The sequence below is a fragment of the Sinocyclocheilus anshuiensis genome, unplaced genomic scaffold, assembly GCF_001515605.1.
Source record: "Sinocyclocheilus anshuiensis isolate Anshui unplaced genomic scaffold, SAMN03320099.WGS_v1.1 scaffold437, whole genome shotgun sequence".
Lineage (NCBI taxonomy): Eukaryota > Metazoa > Chordata > Actinopteri > Cypriniformes > Cyprinidae > Sinocyclocheilus > Sinocyclocheilus anshuiensis.
In genome coordinates, this window is record NW_015539902.1 from 1,998,921 (window position 1) to 2,025,660 (window position 26,740).

The window sequence follows — 26,740 nt, forward strand, 5'->3', positions numbered from 1 at the left end:
CTGGTGCTTTCCACGAGTCTGCTGCCAAGAGAGACTGAAAGAGAAGCTAAATGTGAGAGAACTTAATTTGAAGGATGTTGCTCATTTATGTGTTTCTCTGTCTTCACAGAGCACGTTTAAGTTCAAGTCGGAAAGCGACATCCACCTGGCGGAGCACCATAAGCAGGTTCTGTATGATGGGAAGTTGGCCAGCAGCATAGGCTTCACCTACAACGCTAAAGCCACCGACGCACAGCTGTGCCTGGAGTCCTCGCCCAGGGAAAACCCCTCCATATTTGTGCACTCGCCACATGCCCTGATGCTGCAGGTCAGTTTTTACTCTCACACACACATAACATATGTTTATCTCTGCTTTTTTTTACTGATTCTTGAGTTCTGGGGGAAAAAAACCGGTTACAAAACTGAAAAAAAAAAAAAATTATGTAGGGAGGAAATGTTTTTGATTAAATAGTTAAACATGTCCATGTAATTTTCGATTTAGTTTACTGTGTTTTTTTTTTTTTTATGTGAAAAGTGTTTTGATGTAGAAAGAACCATATTTCATATTCAAGTTTCCTACCCAGTTTTCTAATAAGCAAGTGGGCATTTTTGTTTGTGTATGCAGGATGTGAAGGCCATCGTCACTCACTCCATCCACAGCGCCATCCACTCTATTGGAGGAATCCAAGTTCTCTTCCCGCTCTTCTCACAGCTGGACTACAGGCAACCTAACGACAGCCCTGTGGAGACGACCGTCTGGTGAGTATTGACCACACAGACCGCAGATCCACAGAGCTAAATTTACAATTGCAACTCTCAGGGTTCATTAAATCTTCAATTTTAACTTATCATATGCCATTTATATCTATAAGAGAATATTCTACCTTTCTTTCTACACTGCTCTTTTCTATCCCAGGTTAACATACAGAAACTACTACTGTTCAAAAGTTTGGGGTATTTTTTTTTTTTTTTAAGTAATCAAAGCTTTTATTCAGTAACAGTAAAGATACTTATAATGTTACAAAAGATTTCAGTTTGAATGCTGTTCTTTTTTAACTTTCTGTTCATCAAAGAATCCTGAAAAGCAAATACATCACAGTTTCCACAAAAGCAGCACAACTGTTTTCAGCATTGATAATAATAAGAAACGTTTCTTAAGCACCAAATCAGCATGTTATAATGATTTCTGAAGGATCATGTGACACTGAAGACTGGAGTAATGATGCTGAAAATTCAGCTTTGCCATCACAGGAATAAATTATATTTTAAAATATATTAAAATAGAAAATGGTTATTTTAAATTGAAATATCTCATAATATTACTGAATACTGCATTTTTAATAAAATAAATGCAACCTTGATGAGCAAAAGAGATTTATTTTTAAAACATAAAAAGTAGTGCTGTCAAACGATTAATCGCGATTAATCGCATCCAAAATAAAAGTTTTTGTTTACATAATATATGTGTGTTTACTGTGTATATTTATTATGTATATATAAATAAATACAAACGCATGCATGTACAGTATATATTTAAGAAACATATGTTTGTTTATATATTAAATATGTTTATATATAATATAAAATATAAGAAAATATATATATACTGTATGTGTGTTTATATATACATAATAAATATACATAGTACACATGCATATATAATGTAAACCAAAACTTTTATTTTGGATGCGATTAATCGTTTGACAGCACTAATAAAAAGATGTCAAAGTAGTGTCTGCATGGCCCTCCCTAGGCCCTAGGTCCATAGCTTCTAGTTTTGTATTTGATAATAATAAGTTGCTGCCATAATGGAGACTAAAACTCAAGTCAGTCACTGACAGGGACGTCTGCCATGAATTATAAATGGAATCTGTCATTCTCGGATAGAAATAGAGCGTGACAGAGAGAGCGTGGGATTTTGAGAGATTCATGACATTCATGTTCACATAGACACTAGGAATGAGAGAGAGACCCCTCAAAGAGGGATGAGAGGCTGGTATGGTCGTACCCTCATTTCTCAGGTCATCGCTTGGTTCTGCACGGTGAGCTCTCAGGCATGGCGACTAGATTAGAGATCAGCAGTGAGCTGGCAGGCATAATCAGCGGAGCAGAGATCTGTGGGGTATCGATCAGTGGTAATGTTCCCCGCTGGGGTTTACTGTCTGTGGGGAGATGGGTGAGGTCACCGGGCCATCAGTCGGCTTATGGCAGTTTAGAAAGAGAAAGAGACACTCTGAGGATTTCATCTGCAATCTCACTGCCTCAACTACGTCATTTAAGAAACTAAGACATAATTCGTGTTTGCTGGAATGATGATATTGCTTCAAGGAAGGGAAACCATCATTATGTGCGTGTGTGTGTACATTTTTCGTTTTATACTGCTCATTGAGATACGGTCTTGCCCTTGAGGTGTCCTTAAACATACGGCTACCATAAGAAATGTGCACTCTTAAAAATAAAGGTTCTTTATCAGCATTGATGATTCCAAGAAGAACCTTTAACATCCATGGAACCTTGGAAAACAGTTCTTTAGATTTGAAAATGTTCTTCACACTAAGAAAAAATGGTTCTTTGAAGAACTGATCTGAAAGCTTCATTTGAAACCTTTGTTTTTAAGAGTGTATTCAATGTTGGAGTTGTGGTTTAGTGTTTGGTGACTGTCCTGCGGATGTGTTGAGCCTTGGTGCTCATGTTAGAAATGCAGGTTGAACCCCTTATGCATTGTATCCTGATCCTGTTCTCTCACAATGCTACATATTTAAATGTATTTCTTCATTTCTGCTTGCAGTGCCACTCTCCTAGCTTTTCTAGTGGAGTTGTTGAAGAGTTCAGTAGCCATGCAAGAGCAGATGTTGGGCGGAAAAGGCTTCCTGGTTATTGGCTATTTACTGGAGAAGGTAAGACAGATGTCCATTATTATTTTTCTAATTAAAAGTCAGTTTATTGTAAATTAGAATTATAAAATAGATATATAGTGTCAGATTCGCAGAAGTTGCAGACGATGACTATTTATCATTTTAATCATCTGAATTGAAATAGTTAAAGGAATAATTCACCCAAAAATGAATACAAACCCGTAAGACCTCTGCCTATCTTCAGAACACAAATGAAGATATTTTTGATGAAATCCGAGAGCTTTCTGACCCTCTATAGACAGCAACACAACTGACACATTCAAGGCCCAGAAAGGTAGTAAGGAAATCGTTAAAATAGTCCATGTCACATCAGTGGTTCAACCTTCATTTTATGAAGCAACTAAAATATTTTTGTGCGCAAAGAAAACAAAAATAATGACTTTATTCAACAATTTCTTCTCTTACGTGTCAGTCTCCGTCGATGCGCGTTCACAGGAGTATCACGACGCATGCTTCTGATGTAGAACGTCCATCTCTCTTAGTTTATCGTCTGTTCTGGTTCAAAAAAGTAAGGCTGGGCAAAAAATCGCAAGTCATCCTCTGTCAAAATTTTCAGACATGTTTACTTAGACTGTTTTATGTACAGCGTGCGTCTTCTGCTTGTAAACAAGGCGACTGACACGGAAGAGAAGAAATTGTTGAATAGTCGTTATTTTTGTTTTCTTTGCACACAAAAAGTATTCTCGTAGCATCATAAAATTACGGTTGAACTACTAATGTCACATGGAGTATTTTAACAATGGCTTTGCTACGTTTCTGGACCTTGATCGTGGTAGGACCCTTGCTGTCTATGGAGGGTCAGAGGGCTCTCAGATTTTGTCAAAAATATCTTAATTTGTGTTCTGAAGATGAACGAAGGTCTTACGGGTTTGGAACGACATGAGGGTGAGTTATTAATGACAGAATTTTCATTTTTGGGTGAACTATCCCTTTAAGATAATCAGAGCCATGGCTTAGTGGGCAACACACATGCTCTAGACACACTGAGCTACAGCACTTGTTCAGGAGATGCAGGATCGAATCCAGATTGCATCTAGAGTTTGTATTAATAAAAAGTGTCAAAAGCTTGAAACGCATGGTCTGTCTCACTCTATACTGTGTCTCTCACTTTGTCTGTCTGACACCTGTCTCTCTCTCTCTCTCTCGTCATTAGTCTTCTCGGGTGCACATCACCAGGGCAGTTTTGGAGCAGTTTCTGTCATTTGCCAAGTATCTAGATGGGTTGACTCATGGAGCTCCTTTACTGAAGCAGCTGTGTGATCATGTTTTGTTTAATGCTGCCATCTGGATCCATACACCAGCTAAGGTGAGCTCGTCCCACACGCTAAATATCAAAATAAAGAGTCATATTTCACATCTGTCCATTTTTGTTAAATGTTTCAGTGTCCATAGCCGTTATTGTTATTTTTAAACCTTTTATGAAATAGTAGATAATAATAATGCAATTTCAAAATATAATAATGTGATTTTGAAATAATATTTCAAGGTATTAAAATATTTTACACTAACTTTCAAAAGTCAGTAAGATTTTTCCATGTTTTTGAAATATGTCTCTTATTCTCACCAAAGCTGCATTTATTTGGTCAAACACACAGTATAAAGAGTAATATTGTGAAATATTATTACAATTTAAAATAACTGTTTTCTGTTAATATTTAAAAAAAAAAGTAATTTATTCCTGTGATGGCAAAGCTGAATTTTGAGCATCATTATTTCAGTCTTCAGTGCCACATGATCTTTTAGAAATCATTCTAATATGCCAATTTGGTGCTCAAAAAACATTTCTTATTATCAATATTGTGCTGCTTAATAATTTTGTGGAAAACTGTTACATTTTACGGAATTCTTTGAAGAATATAACAATATTTATTTGAAATATAAATCTTTTGTAATATTTTAAATGTCTTAACTGTCACTTTTGATCAGTTTAAAGTGTTATTGATGCCAAACATTTGAATGGTAGTGTTCATATCATTTACAGGTAATTATCACACTGTATTGATATGCAGAGGATCAATATTTGTTATTATATTAAAATAGTGAAAATAATAGTGTGAAAATGGCAATATATGTAATATACAGTATTGATACCGTCTGTATCCCATGAAACCACCACCAAAGGACCTTTTGTAAGAGTATTTGTGTTAATTAAATTCTAACCCAAGCAGTCATCTTATATTATGCATGAAGAACTTTTGTACTTGATTGCACCAAGCATATGCTTCTAGATATTTTTATCCGTCAAGTTTACGAAGTGTGAAGTGTGTGAGTAAGCTTTGAATCCAAAGGCTCCAAAAAAAAAAAAGTGCCATTCCTCTACAAAAGCAATTGTTGGATAATGACCTAGGAAACATGACTGCAGGAAGAAACGATCACCCACTTTTGTTCCCTCGCCAGTCCACGCAGAGGAGTGAATATCCCACAGCGACTACAGCCCTTTATGATAGAGAGAATGAAGAAACATCCAGAGGGAATGAAAAAGAGTGAGATGAAGTGAAGGCTTGAGTACAGGAAGCAGATATGTGAAATACTACTGCTATGGAGAAAGAAAAAGTCAACCTATAGATTAGGTTTTTCGGATTGAGGCAGATTTCACACTTTTCAGTGTTCTTCCTTGATCTACACAAAGAAATTTGTTTAAAAAAAAGCACCTATAGCAAACACATGGCAGTGAGATTTGCTCAGGCACTGTTTACATTTTTATAAGAAAATGTAAAAAGCTTAGTGGATTCAACTCGTCATTGTGAGGTCCTGGTTTTCTTGCTTTATCTTTGACCTGTAATTTGGTTAGGGGGGAAATGTCCCCATGATATTGACCAGAATCAGCAGGCTGGGTCAAACATGAGATTAAATACACTGATAAAACTTGGTTTCCACAGAAGCCTCATTAAGCCTGAGCCTAATTAGCATGTCCGTGTTGATCAGTGTAAGAAATGGCTGTGTGTAAATGTGTGATACACAGATGTGTGTGTGTGTGTATGTTTGAGGGTCCCACAGGGACGGCTTCAGGAGAATGGCTTTTTACACAGAAACACAGGAATGTTTTTTTTTTCTCTCACAGAAACAACTTTGTAAAAAAGGAAAAATCTAACTCAGATGTGCAGTTTTTTTTCATATTTATTTATTCATTGACTTGTGAAAGGTTTGTCAGTTGCTTCAGCTGGAGGAACAGTAGCATAATATACACTAACGTTTAGAAGTTTGAGGTTAGATAATTTTTTACTAATTATTTTTATTTATCAAGAATGTGCTTATTTGATCAAGTGACAGTAAAGTCATTCATAATGTTACAAAAAAAAATCAAAATTTTTATAATAATAAAAAAAAAATGTATTGCGGTTTCCACAGAAATATTAAGCAGCACAACTGTTTTTAGCATCAATAATAATAAGAAATATTTCTTGAGCACCAAGAAGGATCTTTCTGAAGGATCATTTGAGACTGAAGACTGGAGAAATGGCTGCTGAAAATTCAGCTTTGCCATTACAGGAATAAATTACATTTTAAAATATATAAAAAAATGGAAAATATTAGAAAATGGTTATTTCAAATGGTAATAATATCTCCAAGTTATACTGGGAGATATTATAATTTGAAATAACCATTTTTTTGAACAAATGGTTCAAGTATTTGAGTATTTGAAGTATTTGAACAAATAAATGCAGCCTTGTTGAACATAACTTTCAAAAACATTTTAAAAAATCCTACCGACTTGAGACATTTGAACAGTAGCATTAGTGTTGATTATATTTTGAAGTGCTATTTACAATTTAGTGCTGCTTTGAGTGTCTTGTTGCTTTTAAATATATAAATGTTAATGTATGAATATTTTTATTTCAAAATTCATATTAATAGTTTTATAAATTATATTGTTGTATTAAAGACAAAATATTCATTAAAATTTTTTATTACGCAAATTATTTTATTAAGCAATTAATTACAAATTATCCTTCTTGCAAAAAGATATATTCCTTGACATGTGAACTAACTGTACTATGTATTTAAGCATGGCATTGAGTCTATATTGGCCAATCAGAATCTAGGACCAGAACTATTGTTTTTGTTACTACCATTTCAGCCCATTTTTAATCATGTAATCCACTGTGTGTGTTTTCTATTTCTCAGGTTCAGCTTTCCCTCTACACATACCTGTCGGCAGAATTCATTGGCACCGCCACCATCTACAGCACCATCCGTCGAGTGGGCACCGTCCTGCAGCTCATGCACACCCTCAAGTACTACTACTGGGCCAGCAACCCCCTGGAAAGTAGCGGTATCACCCCTAAAGGCCTGGGTGAGTCTTCAGAAATGTCTGTTTGTAGAATTTACCACCTCACAGGAATCTTTTACCCTTCAAGTTATACTGTGCTGAATAGTTGCACATTGTTTTGCAGGATCAGGTAGTGAAATTTGCCTAAACGAAATCCCTAGATAGTGAGATCTCGAAATACCACAGACGAAATAAACATGTTCTGGGAACAGCTGAGCGGTTCAGAAGTCTTCACACACGCTAACCATGTCTTTTTAAGGTGGACTGTGTGTCTACATAAAAGACAGCCAGCAATATTAAGCATGAATGAATCTTGAAACACTGCCCACTCTTTTCCCCCTTCTGTCTCGGTCTATTTTTGTATCCTGTGCACTTTTGTGCCTCAGACTTCTGTTCTCTCTTGGTGATCATCTTCATTCTAAATCTGGTTCCCTCTCAAGATGACTTGGTCTCAGTCTTCAGTGTTTTCCAGATTCCTCGCCCTTCCCCATTTTATTATTCTCTTATTTCTTTTCTCATTCTCTTGCCTGCTGTAGTTCTTCTTTCATGTGTTTCTCCTTCCTTCTCGCTGTTTTCCCAAATGTCACATGCAAAATCTGTCAGTTCTTCCATCTGTTTGCCATCTCTCTTTTTCTCCATCCTGGCTTGTCATTCCCAGAGGTGAGTCTCTGCGTTAGATAGATGGTATAGTGATACTTTAAAGTCTGAAGTGAATGATTTGTAGCATCCAACATCAATAACGGCCTCATGATGTGAGTCGGCTGTGAGCAGGAATGATATTGACATGCTAATAAACATTGCTCATTAGCCCCAGTTTACATGTGAAATTTAAATAAAGAATGTATTAAAAAATATATATTTAAAAAAGCAGCATAGCAAATGCGGCATAATGCTGATACGATATTTGATTATGGTAAAGAAGCAAATAAAATGGTATTATATATGAAATGCATTGATCCATTAAAATTCTGGCCAGTACAAATACAAATGTTCTCACTGATACTGAATAAATACTGTTTTATATATACAGTATAAATGAAAAACAAAACACTAAGACTAAAATCAGCTAAATGCTGCAATTAAATTTAGCCATCACATGATGACAGCAAAGGTACACTACCGTTCAAAATTTGACATGGAAGGCTGCATTTATTTGATCAGAAATACAGTAAACCAGTAAAATTGTGAAATATTACAATTTCTATTTGAATATATTTTAAAATGTAGTTTATTTCTGTCATGGCAAAGCTTGAATAACTACAGTCTTCAGTGTCACATTACCCTTCTGAAATCATTCTAATCTGCTGATTTGGTGCATTTCTAATTATTCTAATTATCATCAATGTTGAAAGGCTTGTTGAATAGAGAATTGAAAGGAACATAATTGATTTGAAATAGAATTTTGTAACATTGAAATTTGTAATTGTAACAATTCCTCTCATTTGTGTGCATCCTTATTAGTTGAACTATTTTCAATTAAATAAATAAAAACAAACGAAAGGAACTTTGTTATATATAAGGATGCACTGATATTAACATTCTGGCCAATTTTGTATTGTAAATTAAATAAAAAGCAAAACACTAGAAATAAAATAAAAGAATTTAAATGCTATAAGTGAATTTATTCATCATTAGAAAGTACAGTATGAGAAATGGATATTCATTTTGAGAATTACCAAAGATTACATTTAGAAAGTTTAAAGATGAACTTTAAGTGAACAGAAGATGAGAGCAAAGGTAATTTAAAAACGGGAAACGAACGTGCACATTTTCTTTGATCTGCTGGGTTGGTAAAAGCTGTGCATATGCTACAGTTTTTGGATGTTGTCCATTATATTCTATAGTGGATGTACTGGCCCATTTAGACAAGCCTGTAGTTGCATTTCGTTCTTCCCGTCCCTGTGTACTTCAGATAACACTGTGACTTCTGCCTGCTTATCTCTGTTAGATGCAGAGACCGTGTCACCATGGCAACCCTGTTGCCCTTCCCATGATGCTGCACGGGTCTGTCACATTGTAGAGCGAGTGTGTTTCTTTCCATGTAACGTAGTGTTAATTTAAGTTTACTCTTAATTGGATTTTAAAAGTCAAAATGATTTAAATATATGTAAATATAAATTAAACTTTTGGCCGACAAAAACAGCGTTAATCTAATTCTAATTGCATTTCACGAAGCATTCATTTGCATACCTGTAAGCACATTTTGTCTTACATGAGTCAATGGCAAATATTTTGTTGTATTCTTGCATATGCAACGGATCTGTGATGGTAACAGGCATTGATTGATCATCTCAACTGGCCTTGTTTTGATCCTTGGGATGCTGAACACTATCACAAACAAATCTCTTCCTCCAGATCTCACAGTCTACACCCGGTCATCAGTTCTCTCACTGCACCAAATCATTGCAGCTGGGAAAGGTCAAGGGATGTACATGGCTACAAATAGACCTCGACCACGGTCATAGCGTACAAATGCAGTACGCGGCAGAGTGCTTGTGTGTGTAACTACACACAGACTGCTGAACTGCAGGGCAATGGCGTCACACACCTGATGTGTGGATGAACATGGGTGGAGATGGGGAGGACACTGACCTGCTTCATTACATCACACACGTCCACTGAGCTTTCTGTTACACATTTTGGCTTACCATACAGAAAGTGATGTGAATTTTTCATGGCAGCTTTGTAACGTCTGGGTGCTGCGCGTTCAATAAAAGATGAGGGGTATGCGTGTGTGTCTATTTGAGAAAGATAGTTTGGTATTGTAAAAAAGAGATGGCAGGAGAGAGAGAAATAGGGTGGTTGTGTGGTTTGGAAATGGGGTTGGTGTGTCGTTTAGGGGTTTGTATTCCCTAAGCTGCGTCTTAAGTGTTGTTTTTGTTTTTCTCGCTGTACTGAATTCTATTCGTAACCATTGCAAGAAACCTGCAGCTTTGAGCTGCGGCTTTTTCCTCGTCCCTAAACATTTTTTTTTTTTAGAAGTTTTAGTTTGTTCATTAATAGCTGGGTTACATGAAAATCACTGTGATTTTTAGCTGTTAGTTTTGTAAAATATACAAAGAGAGTGATATAGCCTCCTAAATATATTTTTCCAACATTTGCTTAAACGTAGAATTAGGAATCAAAATGGCATAAGGCATTATGTTAATTTTTCGGTTCATTGATGATGATTAATAGCATATATTAAAGATCTCTCATATATTTAATTGCCATACGCAGGTGTTTATTAAGTGTTTAGATGTGTGCAACCCATGTAATTGTTGTAAATCACAGTGTTTTCTTACAGATGGTCCACGGCCCTCTCAGAAGGAGATTATATCCCTGCGGGCGTTCATGCTTCTTTTCCTCAAACAGCTCATTCTCAAGGTGAGACAGTACAAAATCATTATAGATGTTAAATATATCTGTGTGTATATATACAGTCCAACCTAAATTTATTCAGACACCTTCAACATTTCTCACATTATCACAATTTATAAATGAACTATAGTGTCCTGCACCCACTAGTAAAAAGATATCAAAATATATATAATATATATATATATATATATAATGTTGTGTAATTATAGTATGTTGAGAGAGAGTAAGCATAATATGCGGTGTAAACTGTATAATTTATTCTTATTGTTCTGTACATTTTTTCTTTAATTTAGCATTTTGAATTTGATTTCGAATGTGATTGATCCATTGATCAAAGACTATATCAGAAATAAATAAATAAATCAAAATTAGACTTTATATTGAAACATCTTTGAGACATATGATAACATATTCCATGTCATTTCTGCTCTGCCTTGTTATGTGCATCAGCACTTTGTTCTTCAAAACTGATTTTATTTGACATGTCATTGCAATTATTCGGGCAGCCTGAATAAAATGCATTAGTCCCCAAGCAGTGACAGCGAGAAGACACGTCTGCTTTGTTAAAATAATACAATTTATCCTAATTTTTCCCTGAAATTCGATCCAGTTTGAAAGGCAGTCGTGTTGAAATTTGTTTATTTGCTTTTGTTTAAAAACAATACAGACAGCTTGATGGGGCCAACATAGAGAGAATTGCATTATGGATCATCGCTCGACACAAAGCAATGTGTGTTATGTGCATAGGCTGTTGTCCTGTTTTGAGAAGCATGATGTGGATTGCCAAGCAGCACGTTTTTTCATTTAGCCGCTGCCTTTTTGTTTCATTCCTATTATATTCTGCCCCCTTTCCACATTTCCTCACTTTTCGTGCAGTTGTTAGCATTGTGAGCGGCTTGTGGCTTGTAATAGTGGCCCCAATCCATCACAAATGCCCTTCTCTTCACAAAAACAAAACAATGAGTCTCATTCACGCTTACACAATGTTAAAGCAGCTACAATGTTTTCCTCTTCATTCAGAACCTTGAAATACCCAACTGAAGTATCAATTAAGCATCAGTTTTATAAGTACCAAAGTATTTCCTCGGAAGTCAAAACATTTTACAACCAATATCCATAGCATGCAAGAAATACATTGCAAGACCTTTAATCGGGTGCCTTTAAAACCTTTAACTCAAGCATCGAGCATTAGAAAAATTGGAATATTATTATTGTCATTATTTATTATTATTAATAATTTATTTATTAATAGAAGTCTTTAAATTATGAATAATTCACAACATAACTCCTATTTTTGGGGGGGGGCGGGGGGTATGCGTATTTTTATGTTTTTAAATTTTGGTTAAAATTTATTCTGTTGCAGTTTGACATTTTTGTTTTTGTCTGTTACATTTGTGTTTTATGCCATTTTAGTCTGAGTTAAATGGACTAAAACACTAAAATAAACTGTTTTAAACATTTAAAGCACAGTTTTTATCAAAAGTAATTATAAATCTGTGTAAAAATTAGAACTAGAAAAATTACAATGTAAGCCTGTTTATATTGTGTGCTCTCTTTTTCCTTTTAGGACCGAGGAGTGAAGGAAGATGAGTTGCAGAGCATATTAAACTACCTGCTAACCATGCATGAGGTAAAACTGATCAATAAACAGAGCAAAGGTCTTGTGGTCTAATTTTCTTTAGCCTGTATTAAACAAAATTTGTTCCACGTTCTTAATGGAAAACAAGCTGCTTAAATCTGTCTGGAAGGCTGAAATATTCACCTCCGGTGTCAGAAGTGCAGAAGTATTTGAGTCCATCAGGAAGGCGCTAGTATTATCCTGAAAGCTGCATTAATGCTTTGATTGAGTCTCATGAAATTGCAGTAATGCACCATCTCTGCAGCCATTTGATTGAAAACAGCAAATGAATCCTGAAAACTGCTAGTTAAGTGCAGCATTATATAACACCCAGACATTTTAAGGGTGTCTGGTGTATCATTACAGTCTACTGTTGTGTGGTTCAATGTCTATTTGTTCATTTTTCTTTCCTGTAGGATGAAAACATCCATGATGTGCTCCAGCTCTTGGTCGCGCTCATGTCTGAGCACCCCGCCTCCATGATCCCTGCCTTCGACCAGAGGAATGGAATACGGTGAGGCCTCGGGGACAAACGGCTCTTGCGTAGTCCGGTTACGTAACTGAAATAGATTTGGGCTGTCACAGCTGCATCAATCACATTCCCTCTCGCCTCACAACCCATCGCAAGCGACTTAAGTGCTTGTTTGAACTGCCCTCCCCATGAATTCACACCCTCTGGGTATCTTTGTGGTATTTTATTACTAGGGCTGTCAATCGATTCAAATATGTAATCAAGATTGTTCTCATAATTTGTCTATAGCTGAAGGAAAAGTCAATCCAAAAATGAAAATTCTGTCAACCTTATGTTGTTCCAAATGACTTTTTTCTTCAGTAGAAGATATTTTGAAGAATGTTGGTAACCAAACAATTTTGATTCCCATAGACTTACATTGTATGGACAAAAAATACAATGGAAGTCAATGAGAACGGAAACTATTTTCTTCACAAAATATATTTTTGTGAAAAAAATGCACAAGGTTTATAATGATATGAGGGTGAGTAGAAAACCATCTATATTTCTCAAACTGCACAGCAAGTGCAAACACAGAATGCAAATCTGCAGTTACTCAATAATGTAACCACATTTCCCACAATTTATTTTCAGAGTCATCTACAAGCTCCTGGCTTCCAAAAGCGAGAGTATACGAGTCCAAGCTCTTAAAGTTCTCGGCTACTTCCTGAAACATCTGGGACACAAGTGAGTGTTAATAATCAAAACATTTGTGTGAAGACCTGTATATGAGCATACAAAGTTGAATTTGGTATGTTGGCATACAAAGAAACCTCGGCTGGATCATTCCTACTGTGCGGGTAATTGTCACGTTAAGTTTCTTCATTTCAGTTTCTTGAGTTTATGCAGTGCATATTTCTGAAAGTCTGGTACATTAAAACCTTTTTATAAAAATAGTCCCTTTTATTACAACACAGCCGCATTTTAGGAGTTCAAAAGGTACAGCATGGACAGAAATGACCCGGCTACGTGTACCTGCCCTTTCAGCAAGGGAAGAGAGCACATTTAGAGAATGAGTGTTCTGTAGCTGACAGGAAGTGTTAAACGCATGGGCTGCTGCTGGAATAATTGTTCTGACAGTTTGTGTGTCCGGCAAGGCAGAGCTTTAGACATGATGTTACAAAGAAAACAATTTGATATAAAACCAATGTTCACTCAGAAATTTGTAGTAAATATCACAATAAATTACATAGAAATGCCAAGTAACGAATCAAATTAAATGTGAAATTTTGAAGTAGAAAGACTGAAATATAAATATATAAGACTGAAATAATCTTTGTTTTATTTGCAACTTTGTTTTTGTTTTATTTACAACTTGCATATTTTTTTGTAACGACAATGTATTGATGTTATCCCTCATTATTCAGACATCCATCACTTTCCTGCTTAAAAATAAAATCAGATCTAAAAAAAAATAATTCTTCAAATCTGGTTAGCGTCATTTTCCAAACTTGTTTTCCTCCCATTTTTTCCTGTTTTGTCAACTGTTCTCAGAGTAAAAGTGGCAAAAGGCCAAAAATGTAAGTGCATTAAGGGTTAAATAAAAAAGAAAGAATGAAATAAAGAAGAAGGCATCAATTTTGGGTAACACTTTGTTAATGTGTACTTGTTACACCTTACATGTAGTACTTACTATTATAATAACAATAAATTATGCATAACATGCAAGTAACCCTAAGACAAACCCTAATCTTAACCCTAACCATATAGTAAGTACATGTAGTTAATTAATATTACTCCGTACTCAAATGTATAATTACACTGTAACAAGGACACCTTTAAATAAAGTGTACCCCAGATTTCATATTTATGTTATTACAGACATTTAGGAAATTTAGATTTATGTTAGACACACCCACTTGCAGAACTGTTTGTGTCATTAATTTACATATTAATTTGTCATACGCATCTTCAGCCTTGTCTTTGAGGTGAATTAAATGCATTTGACCGGCAGTCTTTGTGCTGTCACGTGACGTCCCCTCCCCCTGAGTGATGTGCTCGGGAACACTGATGTCTCCGAAAGGCTGTAAGAGGGCCACTGACAGCTGTGTGTGTGTGTGTGTGTGTGTGTGTGTGTGTGCCCTTGAGGAGTGTGGTGTCACTTCTAATCGCATCAGTGTGCCAGTAGCATGCATCTCCTCATTGATCTTAATGGTGAGGAAGGCTGTGGGGTAAAATTTAACCAGTGAGTGAGTTTATACCTGCCTTTGCATTGTCAATGTCACCGCAAACAACATGACACGTGCGCCTCTTATCTCACTTCCCCCTGTGCTCTGTGTGTGTGTGTGTGTGTGTGTCTGTGTACAGGAGGAAGGTGGAGATCATGCACACACACAGCCTCTTCACGTTGCTCGGAGAGCGACTAATGATGCACACCAGCACTGTGACCATCACCACCTACAACACACTCTATGAGGTATCCACTTCTCTGCACGTAACGTTTCTAGGTTAAACACTTTCTATAAATACAGTAATTCATTATAAAGGTATTTCTAAAGGTCCACACAGTATGTTTTGCTCTCAGGGATATGGCAGCTGTCACAAATGGAGAATCTCGCAAAACAAAGCAAACAATTTCAATTACCAGTGCCACTGTAGAAATTCTCTATATGGTTATATGATTATAACTACCATGATTCATTTTTACTAGAAGCAGAATTGTCCAATAACAAGAAATATTCATGTCTTTGTGTAAAAGGAGTTTAGAACGAGGGAAAAATACACTTCAATGCATTTGAATAAATTATGATGCCTTATTATAACCATTGTAATAATTTATATCGATTCATACATTTTTATTGCCACAGTTATTAAAACAATGAGCCACAAGAGGCTATGCATGTAGTGATTTTACCAAGAGTAAAATGCATGAAACGTGTCTGAAACAGCTTTATGATAAACACCAATGTTTATTAAAAATTATCATATCCAAGTTCCAGGCAATTCAGGAATATGTTGTGTTAAAATAGAATATATTAAATAATGTGTTAGCAAAAATATTTATTATTTATATTCATATGTGTTTTTATAACACTTCATAGAAAGTGTTCTCCCTGAAACCTTATCTTTAATTTATTTATAAGATGGATGATTATGTTTGTTTGAATAACATGTACAAAAAAAATGATTTCTGGTCTAATCAAACTGAATTTTGTCTAATGTAGATCTTAACAGAACAGGTTTGCACTCAGGTGGTGCACAAGCCTCACCCAGAACCCGATTCTACAGTCAAGATCCAAAACCCAAGTAAGTGTCTGTTGTTCATTTCATTTCTAGATATTTTATCAGATCAGTTTAAACACACACCGGATCAATGTCTAAGCTCTCCTTCCTTTTTCCATTTCACTCTCTCCTTTTTCTTTTTGATTTTCTCAGTGATTCTGAAGGTTGTGGCTACGCTGCTTAAAAGTTCCTCCCCCAGCGCTGAGCTGATGGAAGTACGACGCCTCTTCCTGTCCGACATGATCAAACTCTTCAGCAACAGCAGAGAGAACAGACGGTAAGCTGTTTGTACACACACTAGTGGTGAATACTAAATCTGTGTTTGGGTTTTTCTAAAGTAAATTCTTTTTCCATTTAATATACGTACACACTTTTTTCATGTTATGGCCAATACAAAACAATTTAGCTTAGAATATCAATAGGCAAATTCATAGCTTTTTACTGTTGAGTAAAAAGGCATTTCCTCTCTAACCTTCTCTGAGAAAACACCTGACACACATACAAACAAACCCTAATATTTATAGATAAACAGAAAATAGTTTTACAATTTGACAAATCCCCTCTTACATACAAACATGCCCACAGACATATGCAGACACTACAATAATTTTATACACGCAAGCTGTATGCAAACATCAGAAGCATTTAGCATCTCCCTCTCAGTGGGAAAGACGCTCCCTCCTATTAAATCAATTTGCATCATAATTAATGCATTGAGGAATGAAGATTTGATGTGGCATTCTCTCTGCATCGTTCCGTTTCGTGGGCTCCTGCGGAGGCTAAGCCTGACTGTCACCTGGACTCAGGTTACCCTTATTTGCTCATTAGTAAGATTTAGGTACATCAAGTGTGTGTGTATCTGCACACTTCTATCCTAAACAGGCGCACCATGCACCCAGGCCCACTCCGTAGCTGCTGCCATGGTTACAACTGCATACCAAAATCACAATGCATATTTTAGCAGTGGTGAAGTGGGACTGCTTGTTTCTGTATTCCATAACAAGCCCAGCATTCTGAAGTGAGCAAACGTATCTGGAATCTAAGATGACAAGAGTGAAGGAGTATTTCCAGCAATTTCCAGCAATCATAAAGCACTCCCTCTTTAGTACTTTGCGTAGGCTGTTTGTTTTTATGTGGTTCTGATACGTTCAGCCTTTGTTTACAGAGTGATTCTCTAAGTTTAGATTTGATTTAGTTCTGATTATGGTGCGTAAAGTTTTCTAGGTTTCCATTACTGGAACGAATTAAACATTAGGTCATGCGACAATAATATAGCTTACTACTGTTTGAAAGATTTTTCAGAGCATTTCACACACTATTGAAAAATAGAAATACAAAATAAAATCACAACATTAATGCTGAGTAAGAAAAATGGACATGGATATTTATTTTTAAGTGTTCAAAAGATTACATGTATCAGTGTTATTAAAGTTCTGGGGTTTTGGAAGGTTAACTTCAAATGAGCATTGGATGACTCAAAGGATGCATAAATAGAGGAAATGAGTATGCACATTTCAGTATCTTTTGAAAACTAGCGTAGAGTCACTGTTAAAAACAGGTGGTGTAAAATTTAGCACCAGAGCTTTTACATCAGTAAACCTTCTGCTTGAGTGAATAATTAGTCCATTCTGTCTAAATTGGCATCATGGTGTCATTGTAATGTGTGTAGGTGTCTGCTGCAGTGTTCAGTGTGGCAGGACTGGATGTTCTCTCTGGGCTACATTAACCCAAAGAACCCAGAGGAGCAGAAGATCACTGAAATGGTCTACAACATATTCCGTATCCTGCTTTACCATGCCATCAAGTATGAGTGGGGAGGCTGGCGCGTGTGGGTGGACACACTCTCCATCGCCCACTCCAAGGTTAGAGCAAGCCGATCTGCAGCTCTTAGCGCTTTTCTAGATATATTTAGTTTCGTAATATCACATTTAATGGTTTTAATGCATTTTTTATGTCAGTGATGAATGAAACAGTTGTTATTTTTACCGTCTCCACTCTTTGGCCTTGTCTTTTGGTCATGCTAACAGCAATAGTATTTGATTTAGTTAAACACTGTTAAGTCTTTTTTTTTTCCCTAATTGGATAAGTGTTGCAATGATCCAATTGAATCCATCTAATGGTGGAGATGATAAAATAAAAATCTGGAATTGGAAAGTAGACCAACACCAAGGTAGACTCTCAACACTGCTATTCACCTCTTTAGGTGACCTACGAGGCGCACAAAGAGTACTTGGCAAAGATGTACGAGGAGTACCAACGACAAGAGGAAGAGAACATCAAGAAAGGAAAGAAAGGTTCCGTCAGCACAATTTCCGGCCTTTCCGCCCAACCCACCACTGTCAACGGAAACCTGGAGATCCGCGAGATCGATGACACATCTCAGACGCAGACACCAGAGAGTGAGGCAGACTATGGAGAAAATGCAGACTCTCGGAACCTGCTGGCCGAGACCAAAGGTCCGGAGGGCGAAGCCGAACGGTCGGTGGCGGGGGTTCGTGTGGAAGTTCATGACTTGCTGGTAGACATCAAAGCTGAGAAGGTGGAGGCTACAGAGGTTAAATTAGACGATCTGGATCTGTCCCCGGAGGTTCTTGGAGGAGGAGGTGGCATGGAGAATGGTCCCTTGGTGGAAGTAGACTCGCTGTTGGACAGCGCCTACTGTGCAGCAGTTCACAAGCTCAATGGGAGCCTTGTCCCCAAAGAGGAGGAAAGCGTTGTGGTGGGTTTAACTGAAGACGATGGGAACATGGGTCCTCTAATCACACTCGCAGATGAAAAGGACAGCGTTCCCAGCAACAATGGCTTCCTGTTCCCCAAGGTGGATGAGAAGCTGCTTCCCTCATTGGCGTCGACGGAGCCCCTGGTGCTGCCCAGCCCTGAACAGCCTCCTTGTCCAACAACTCCACACACTTCAAGCGCCAGTGACGACCTCAGCCTGCTAGCCCACATGACTTCTTGTGGTTCAGATCTGATTCAAACCCCAAGTGGCCTAACAGAAGATGATGGGTTTAAGTTGCAGAGCTCCTTGGCGGACATCAGCACACTGGCAGAAGCCGAGGCGCAGGCTGCAGCCAGGACAGCAGAGTGTTTGGAGCAAGAGGTTGGGGAGGCCAGGGCAGGAAAGAGCGGCGGTGATGCAGCCAGCACCACTTCAGACACAGAGAGATCCGACGATGGAAAAGACAAAGAAATGAAGAAGATTCAGACTACAGCCACCACGCAGGTGCGAATCACTCATTTATTATTTGTTGCGTTTGCCCACTGATGGTAACTCTCGGAAATGTTTACTCACCCTCATGTTGTGCAAAACCTTGTATTACCTTGTATTACGTTTACACTAGTGCGTTTTCGTTTTAAAACGCATAACTTTTGCTATGGTTATGCCTGTCATTTAAACTGCTCCAGCATACTTTCTTCTGTGGAACGCAAAAAGATGTTAGGAAGAATCTTTATGCTGCCCTTTTCCATAGATGAAAGAGAATGGGGGCAGATGCTGTTAAGCTCCAAAAATGAGTAAAGTTGTCCATATGACTTTTCTCATCAGTTTTCTGAAACCTTACAATGCAATGAAACCGACCGAAATTTAAAAAACTATTCAGTGCAATTGCAATCACTTTTCTACATTTCAAAATTGGTGCATTGCATTTGGTTAAGAGGCATCTGAGAATATGTCCTTTGGCGTCATTGTTTTCAAACCCTTCTTAACATGTCTTACTGTGGTATATTTGAAAATATCAGGGATGTCCAATCCTGCTCTTTTTAAGGACCGCCAGTTTAGCTCCAACAGTGAGTCTGAAGACCTTGATTAGCTGGTTCAGGTGTTTAACTGGGGCTGGAGCTAAAGGTGGTCCTCTAGGAGCAGGATTGGACATCACTGGAATATTGACACAAATGAGATTTGAAATCTCTGGCTGAGGACAATATTTCGAGACGGTAACAAAGTAGTAACGAAATAACTTTATTTGAAGAATCTCCTTTTGTGTTCCACCAAGGATAGACTGTTATATGAGTTGCCACTCAATCTCAGTCTGGTTTAGAACCAGGAAAATTAAATAAAGAAATGAATGCTGTAATTAACTAACAAGCAATCAAATCTTCTTGCTTTCCTGCAGGCTCTTCATGGTCGTATGTCGGGTCAGATGGAGAGGGACCTCCGTGTGGATCTGGGCTTCCGGGGCATGCCGATGACAGAAGAACAGCGGCGGCAGTTTAGCCCTGGCCCTCGCACTACCATGTTCCGTATCCCAGAATTCAAATGGTCACCCATGCATCAGCGCCTTCTCACTGACCTGTTGTTCGCTCTGGAAAGTGACGTACACATGTGGAGGAGGTATGAGAGTTTTTGGCCTTTAGAAATTACCAGCCAAGACATCTTCCCAGATGAACTTCTTGTGTTGTCCTGGAACAACTTTTCTGACCCCCTGATCCCCAACCCTAACCCTACTCCTTGCCCTCTCTGTAAAATTAGATTGGTTGTTCTAGGACCAACAAGGATGTTATACTCTAGTTCTCTGTAACCTCTTTTGTGTTACTTGACAGTAAAACTCTGAAAAGATGAACATGTTATATATATGCTTTTACATGGTCTTGCTTCACTGCTGTCTTCTTTTGTTCTCTCTTTCTCTCAGCCACTCTACGAAATCGGTCATGGACTTTGTAAACAGTAACGAGAACATTATATTTGTCCACAACACCATCCACCTCATTTCTCAGATGGTTGATAACATCATTATAGCATGTGGCGGGATCCTTCCCCTGCTCTCTGCTGCCACCTCCCCATCTGTAAGTGGCACTTGAGCGGCCCCTAGTGGATATTCACATCAGTACAACATCCTTGAATTATAAAAAACACTTTCTAGTGGCTGGTTTTTCTTTTTTTTTGTTTGGAAGGGCTGTAATGGGATTATTTATAGAATAGGGAATCGTATAGAAGAAAAAAGTTGTTCCTGTTTCTATTCCCTGAATATCACTAAATGTTATATTGGCGTTGAATGGCGACAATACATGTCTGATCTTATACAGATTTCAAGAATAAGTCCAGATCAGTATTTTTGCCTACACATAGAAACATCCATGAGTGCTGCTGATGTCACATTTCATCCTCTGTCGGTGCTTTTACCCTGAGACCTTAAATATGAACGCAATCTCAAATTTTGCCGCTTTCTTCTCCTGTGTTCTTTGACATTTTACCTGCATTCTAACCTTTTTATTTCTGGCAAACATTCTTACAGCTTTTTCTGAAATTTTCTCTGACTGACTCTATTGCTTATTAACCAGCTTTTTTGTGCCTTTGTATCCTTTTGTTGTCTGTATTGCCTCTAATTTCTTCTTCCCCTTCCCTGTTTCTCTCTTTTTTTGTTTCTTTTGCATGTACAGAGTTCTAAGGTTAGTGCAAACCCTGTAAGTTCCCATTTATTTATTCTTCTCTAACATTCACCTTCTTGTTTATTTTTTAATGTTACATTTTAATATCACTAATTCCCCAGATCAAAATGTATGGTCCATTTCAGATCATTTCCATCTTTTCTGTCTTTTTCAGCCTCAGACTATGTGTACATTCATTCAATTTATTCACCCAAAGATTTATGATATATGAATTGCACTCAAAGTTGCACTCAGTAACTCATGTTCATGTTAAGCTGACCAATATTCCATCCGTCTTGGATTTGGTATAGAGGAATTATAAATGCATCATGCAAAAGTTTTCAGGTTCATATAAAAATGTGATATCTGCGGTCAGTCATGATTAATTTATTATCTATGTAAAAGTGTCCAGTAAGTAGTGAGTAGTATCTGGCTGATCGTATGATTTTTAAAATGGCAGCCCCCACAAGGCAGCCACGTAAAAAGTAAGTGAAAATGATTTTAAATATATTTTCAGAAGTACATTTTTTCTTCACGTATAGAACTCTTTTAATTAGTAAAACAAACTGAGTGCACCTTTAAATATGAGATTATGGATGTATTAAAGTGCAAACTTACCAGTATTATTCTGTTATATGATCCGTTTAAGTGATCGTATCTGATGAAGTATTTTATCAGACCTTCATCATAATCATCTGTTATTCATGGAAAACCTTCAAACAGACAGATACTGATATTAAATTGCATTAAATAAATTAGCACACACCATGGTGCTGTGATGAGCCCCCCGGCTCTATTGGTCCATATATAAGGGTCTTTATTAAATGTCAACTTCATTTGTTCCCCTCTGTGTTGGTCATAAAGACACGAGGAGGTTCTTGCTTACAGAAAGGGACAAAAAGCAATGAAGTTAATAGCCTGCCAGGAAGCTCTGGCACAGGGGCCGAGGTGGGTCCGAGCTATCGCCCCTATACATACCCACAATGCATAACTGCGTGACCTCTTATTCGCCACTATTATGTCTCCTAGCAACAATCATGTTCCCAGTTTTCAACATCAATTATGTTATTTTCAGCACATTTTCAGAGCTGTGGGTTTTAAGATAGCGGTTCATATCTCCATCACCCCATATTTTTCAAAAGATTTTAAAAGCATATTTGCCACTGCTTGAAAGACTCCTTAGTGTTTTCTTTTGCTTTGCAAAAAGGTTTGTTCTTTGTAATACACCATGTAATTATGTTGAACTTTTGATATTGATGTTGCAAAATGGTGACGTGTTTCCTGACCACCGCAAAGATTAAGCGCACACGGCACTGCAGCACTGACTGTTCACACACAAATAGGTGTCACACTGGTTTGAACACACTTCCTTCTAGTGGTGTGAGGTTTTCCAAGAGAGGCATGTTTCATGTGAAGTTGGCCTGGCATTATTGATTTGCTGCTATCACACATTTGTTTGTTTGTCAGCACATTGTCAGTAGCATAATCCTGTATAGATGTGAGCATTACTCTGTGTGTGTTTTTGCTTCAAAATGTATTAGGATATGTGTCTAAACTTCTGGATTTTGGTTATGTGTATGTGTGTCCTCCCAGATGGAGCTTGAGAATGTGGAGGCGACCCAGGGCATGTCGTCAGAAACGGCTGTCACGTTTCTGAGCCGGCTGATGGCCATGGTGGATGTGCTCGTGTTTGCCAGTTCTCTCAATTTCAGCGAGATTGAGGCTGAAAAGAACATGTCGTCAGGGGGACTAATGCGCCAGTGTCTACGATTAGGTATGTGTGATGTATCTTACCCATCTAAATATTTCAAATATGTCATTTTTGGTATACTGTATGTTCTTTGACTAAACATAAAGTTTTTGTACATTGGTGAAGTACTGTATTTAACTTATATGGCAACAAAACCACTGGTTAAAAAGAAGTTAATATATGAGGCCAATTAAACAAACAAGACCCCCAGTGTTTACACTCCTCGAATGACTCACTTCTCTCCCCATTATTAATATGGGATAGAAGAAATATTTAGACATTGATAAAATACACATTTCACCTTTAAAAGGGGTTTGAGGGGTTAATGCGCAAATATGTATGTACACTACCATTCAAAAGGACTTTTAAAAATAAATTTATATTTTTATTCAGGAAGGAGGCATTAAATAAATCAAAAGTAACATGAAGACTTTTACATTGTTACAAAAAATATTTCAAATAATTTTTGATTCTTTCTGTTCATCATAGAATCGTGAAAACATATTATCACCGTTTCCACAAAAATTTTAGTTTCATATTAGAATGATTTCTGAAAATTCAGCTATGCCATCACTGGCAAACATTTTAAAATATATTAAAATAGAACAGTTTTTTTTTTTATTGCTTTTTTTTTTTTTCAATATTACTGTTTTTATTGTATTTTTGATCAAATAAATGCAGCTTTGATGAGCATAAATCAGCTTCTTTCATAAACATTTTTTAAAAATCTTACCAAACCACTTTTGAACGGTAGTGTAGCTGTGTGTCTGTGTGGTGTGATGTGAATATCAAGCCAGACGTTCTAGTAAAACTGTTTGTCTCTTCTCAGTATGTTGTGTAGCAGTGAGGAACTGTCTGGAATGCAGGCAGAGGCAGAGAGACAGAGGCAGCAAAAGCTCGCTGCCAATCAGCAAGACCCAGGAGAACCTACAGACTGCAGCATCCGCCAGCAAGGTTATACACTCACACACCTGCACAAACACAAGAGAACAGACACGTACGCACACAAACACACTAAAGAGTCTCTGAAAACAAATCAAATGCACATTAGAAACACAGAAACAGAACAAAAGGCAATACATTTTTTACTATAAAAACTTCTATTATGCAATTATTTGCATAATTAAACCAGTGTATGTCCATGTGTGTGTGTGTCCTGTGGTTTAATGTATGATTCTCTCATCCTCTCTGCCGCAGACCGTCATACAGAATGTCCCGCGTAACCTTTCTCCCATCAAAGACCCAGACAGACTGCTGCAGGACGTGGACATCAATCGTCTCCGAGCTGTCGTTTTTAGAGACGTGGTGAGACACTCACTTACCTGCGCCGGAGCAAAGCGTGTATGTTTACATGACCAGAATGATTGTTAACCATACTCTGTGTTCAACAGGATGACAGTAAACAGGCTCAGTTCCTGGCTCTGGCTGTGGTCTACTTCATCTCTGTCCTTATGGTGTCCAAATACCGGGACATCCTGGAGCCACAACGGGAGATCGGCAGGTCCAGCAGCCTATCAGGGAGAAGCATCCGACAAGAGATTAATTCACCCACCAGCACAGGTGAACTTGGCATCTGCAGTGTCATTATGAGCGTGTGACTTTGATTATACTCAATAGATGTGTATCTTTAGTCATTTACCACTTAAACACCCCAAAAATGCTAAGTGTTTAAACGCAGTCAAACACCTTCCACTCACGCATTTCTTAACTGTCTCTGATTATCTCTGCTATATAGTCATCCAGTTACTCCCCGTAGGGAGGATTTCATCAACTTAAGTGTTCAAGGCATTATTGCAAAGCTTTATCTGAGTGCAATATTGAATTAATACTCAGGTGGAAAGAACTGCTTGGCATAGGCTGCAGTAAACTGCATAAACTGTATCTCTTAAGGAAGCAGCTCTGAAATGCTTCTGTAATGACTGAATTTCTGCTCTTATCTCTGACTCTTATGTTCACCAAGATCGCATCTATTTGTTAAATAATAAAGTTAAAATAGTAATATTATGGAAAATTATTACAATTTAAAATAACAGTTTTTTTTTTTGTTTTGATATATTTTAAAATGTAGTTTATTCCTGTGATGGCAAAGCTAAATTATTTAGCAGCCATTACTCCAGATTTCAGTGTCACTTGATCCTTCAGGAATCATTCTATGCTGATTTGATGCTCAAGAAACATTTCTTATTAATATAAATGTGAAAAACAGTTTTTGCTGCTTAATATTTTGTGGAAACCTCAATATACTTCCCTTTAAGAGATTAAAAGAAAAAAAATAATACTTTTATTCATCAAGGGCAGTAAATACACTTATAATTTTACAAAATATTTATATTTTTAAAAATCCTGTTCTTTTGAACTGTCTATTCATCAAAGAATCCTGAAAAAAAATGTACCATGGTTTCCACAAAAAGTATTAAGCAGCAAAATCTTTGATAATAATAAAAAAAAACTATTATTAATAATCGAGCATCAGCAATAATTGAAAATAACTGAGCAACAAATCAGCATATGTGACCCTGGAGCACAAAACCTTAAGTAGTCTTAAGTAGCACGAGTATATTTGTAGCAATAGCCAAAAATACATTGTATGGATCAAAATTATCGATTTTTCTTTTATGCCAAAAATCATTAGGATATTAGGTAAAGATCATGTTCCATTAAGATATTTTGTAAATCTCCTACAGTAAATATATCAAAACGTAATTTTTGATTAGTAATATGCATTGCTAAGGACTTCTTTTGGACAACTTTAAAGGCGATTTTCTCAATATTTAGTTTTTTTTGCACCCTCAGATTCCAGATTTTCAAATAGTTGCATCTCGGCCAAATATGATACTATCCTAACAAACCATGCATCAATGGGAAGCTTATTTATTCAGCTTTCAGAAGATATATAAATCTCAGTTTAAAAAAATTGACCCTTATTTTTTGTTTTTGTTGGTTTTGTGGCTGGTCACATATTAGAATAGTTTCTCAAGAATCATGTGACACTGAAGACTGGAGTAATGATGCTGAAAAATCAATTTTGCCATTGCATGAATAAATGACATTTTCAAATATATCAAATCAGAAAACAGATATTTTAAATTATAATTATATTTTAGAATATTACTTGTTTTACTGTATTTTTTGTCAAATAAATGCAGGCTTGGTGAACACAATAGACGTATTTCAAAAACTTAAAAAAAAACATAATTATTCAAAACTTTTGACCACTAATTTATGTGTGCAAATTTCAGAAAACCCATCCTCCTTCTCAGATGGTGTATGTGGAGACCGCCAAGCCGCCACCCCTCTGGACGATCTTCCCCTGGAGGGATCACTGCCTCACACTGACTCTGGCATCGGGGAGGAGCAGGTCACCAGTGCTCTCAATGGCTCCGAGCTGGGCGCAGACTCCAGCGGATTGGGTGGGAGCTCTGGAGGCCCGGATGCCATGAGCGAGTTGCTGTGCACACTGTCGTCGGAGGTGAGGAAGTCCCGTGAGTCCCTGTTGGAGTCGCCACCTGGCATGGAGGTTCTGAAACCAGCTGCGTCGATCTCCAGCATCAGCCAGGCCAACAAGGGAATCAATGTGAAGGAGATCCTGAAGAGTTTAGTGGCAGCACCGGTGGAGGGGGCGGAGGCGGGGCCTGAGCCCCAGCCGTACCACCCTGACCCTGCCCTGAAGAGGGAAGCTGCTGCCGTGCTGCCCATGCAGTTCCACTCGTTTGACAGGTGGGCAGCTCTAGCGTGTCTAGCACATCAAATA

The 26,740-nt window shown here is 37.3% G+C and overlaps 1 protein-coding gene across 1 annotated transcript in view; it reads left to right on the plus strand.

The window, feature by feature from the left end:
- nbeaa (neurobeachin a) overlaps nt 1-26,740 on the plus strand; it is a 132,362-nt gene that overhangs the window by 86,721 nt on the left and 18,901 nt on the right. The window contains exons 10-31 of the mRNA XM_016483102.1: nt 110-307; nt 605-738; nt 2,768-2,876; nt 4,048-4,200; nt 7,020-7,188; nt 10,451-10,530; nt 12,092-12,154; nt 12,559-12,656; nt 13,248-13,340; nt 14,961-15,069; nt 15,818-15,899; nt 16,029-16,152; nt 17,545-17,737; nt 18,079-19,098; nt 19,988-20,205; nt 20,504-20,657; nt 21,252-21,260; nt 22,833-23,013; nt 23,819-23,943; nt 24,187-24,294; nt 24,381-24,549; nt 26,229-26,706. Of these exons, the coding sequence (XP_016338588.1) occupies nt 110-307; nt 605-738; nt 2,768-2,876; nt 4,048-4,200; nt 7,020-7,188; nt 10,451-10,530; nt 12,092-12,154; nt 12,559-12,656; nt 13,248-13,340; nt 14,961-15,069; nt 15,818-15,899; nt 16,029-16,152; nt 17,545-17,737; nt 18,079-19,098; nt 19,988-20,205; nt 20,504-20,657; nt 21,252-21,260; nt 22,833-23,013; nt 23,819-23,943; nt 24,187-24,294; nt 24,381-24,549; nt 26,229-26,706 (4,067 nt within the window). The remainder of the gene's footprint in view (nt 1-109; nt 308-604; nt 739-2,767; nt 2,877-4,047; nt 4,201-7,019; nt 7,189-10,450; nt 10,531-12,091; nt 12,155-12,558; nt 12,657-13,247; nt 13,341-14,960; nt 15,070-15,817; nt 15,900-16,028; nt 16,153-17,544; nt 17,738-18,078; nt 19,099-19,987; nt 20,206-20,503; nt 20,658-21,251; nt 21,261-22,832; nt 23,014-23,818; nt 23,944-24,186; nt 24,295-24,380; nt 24,550-26,228; nt 26,707-26,740) is intronic.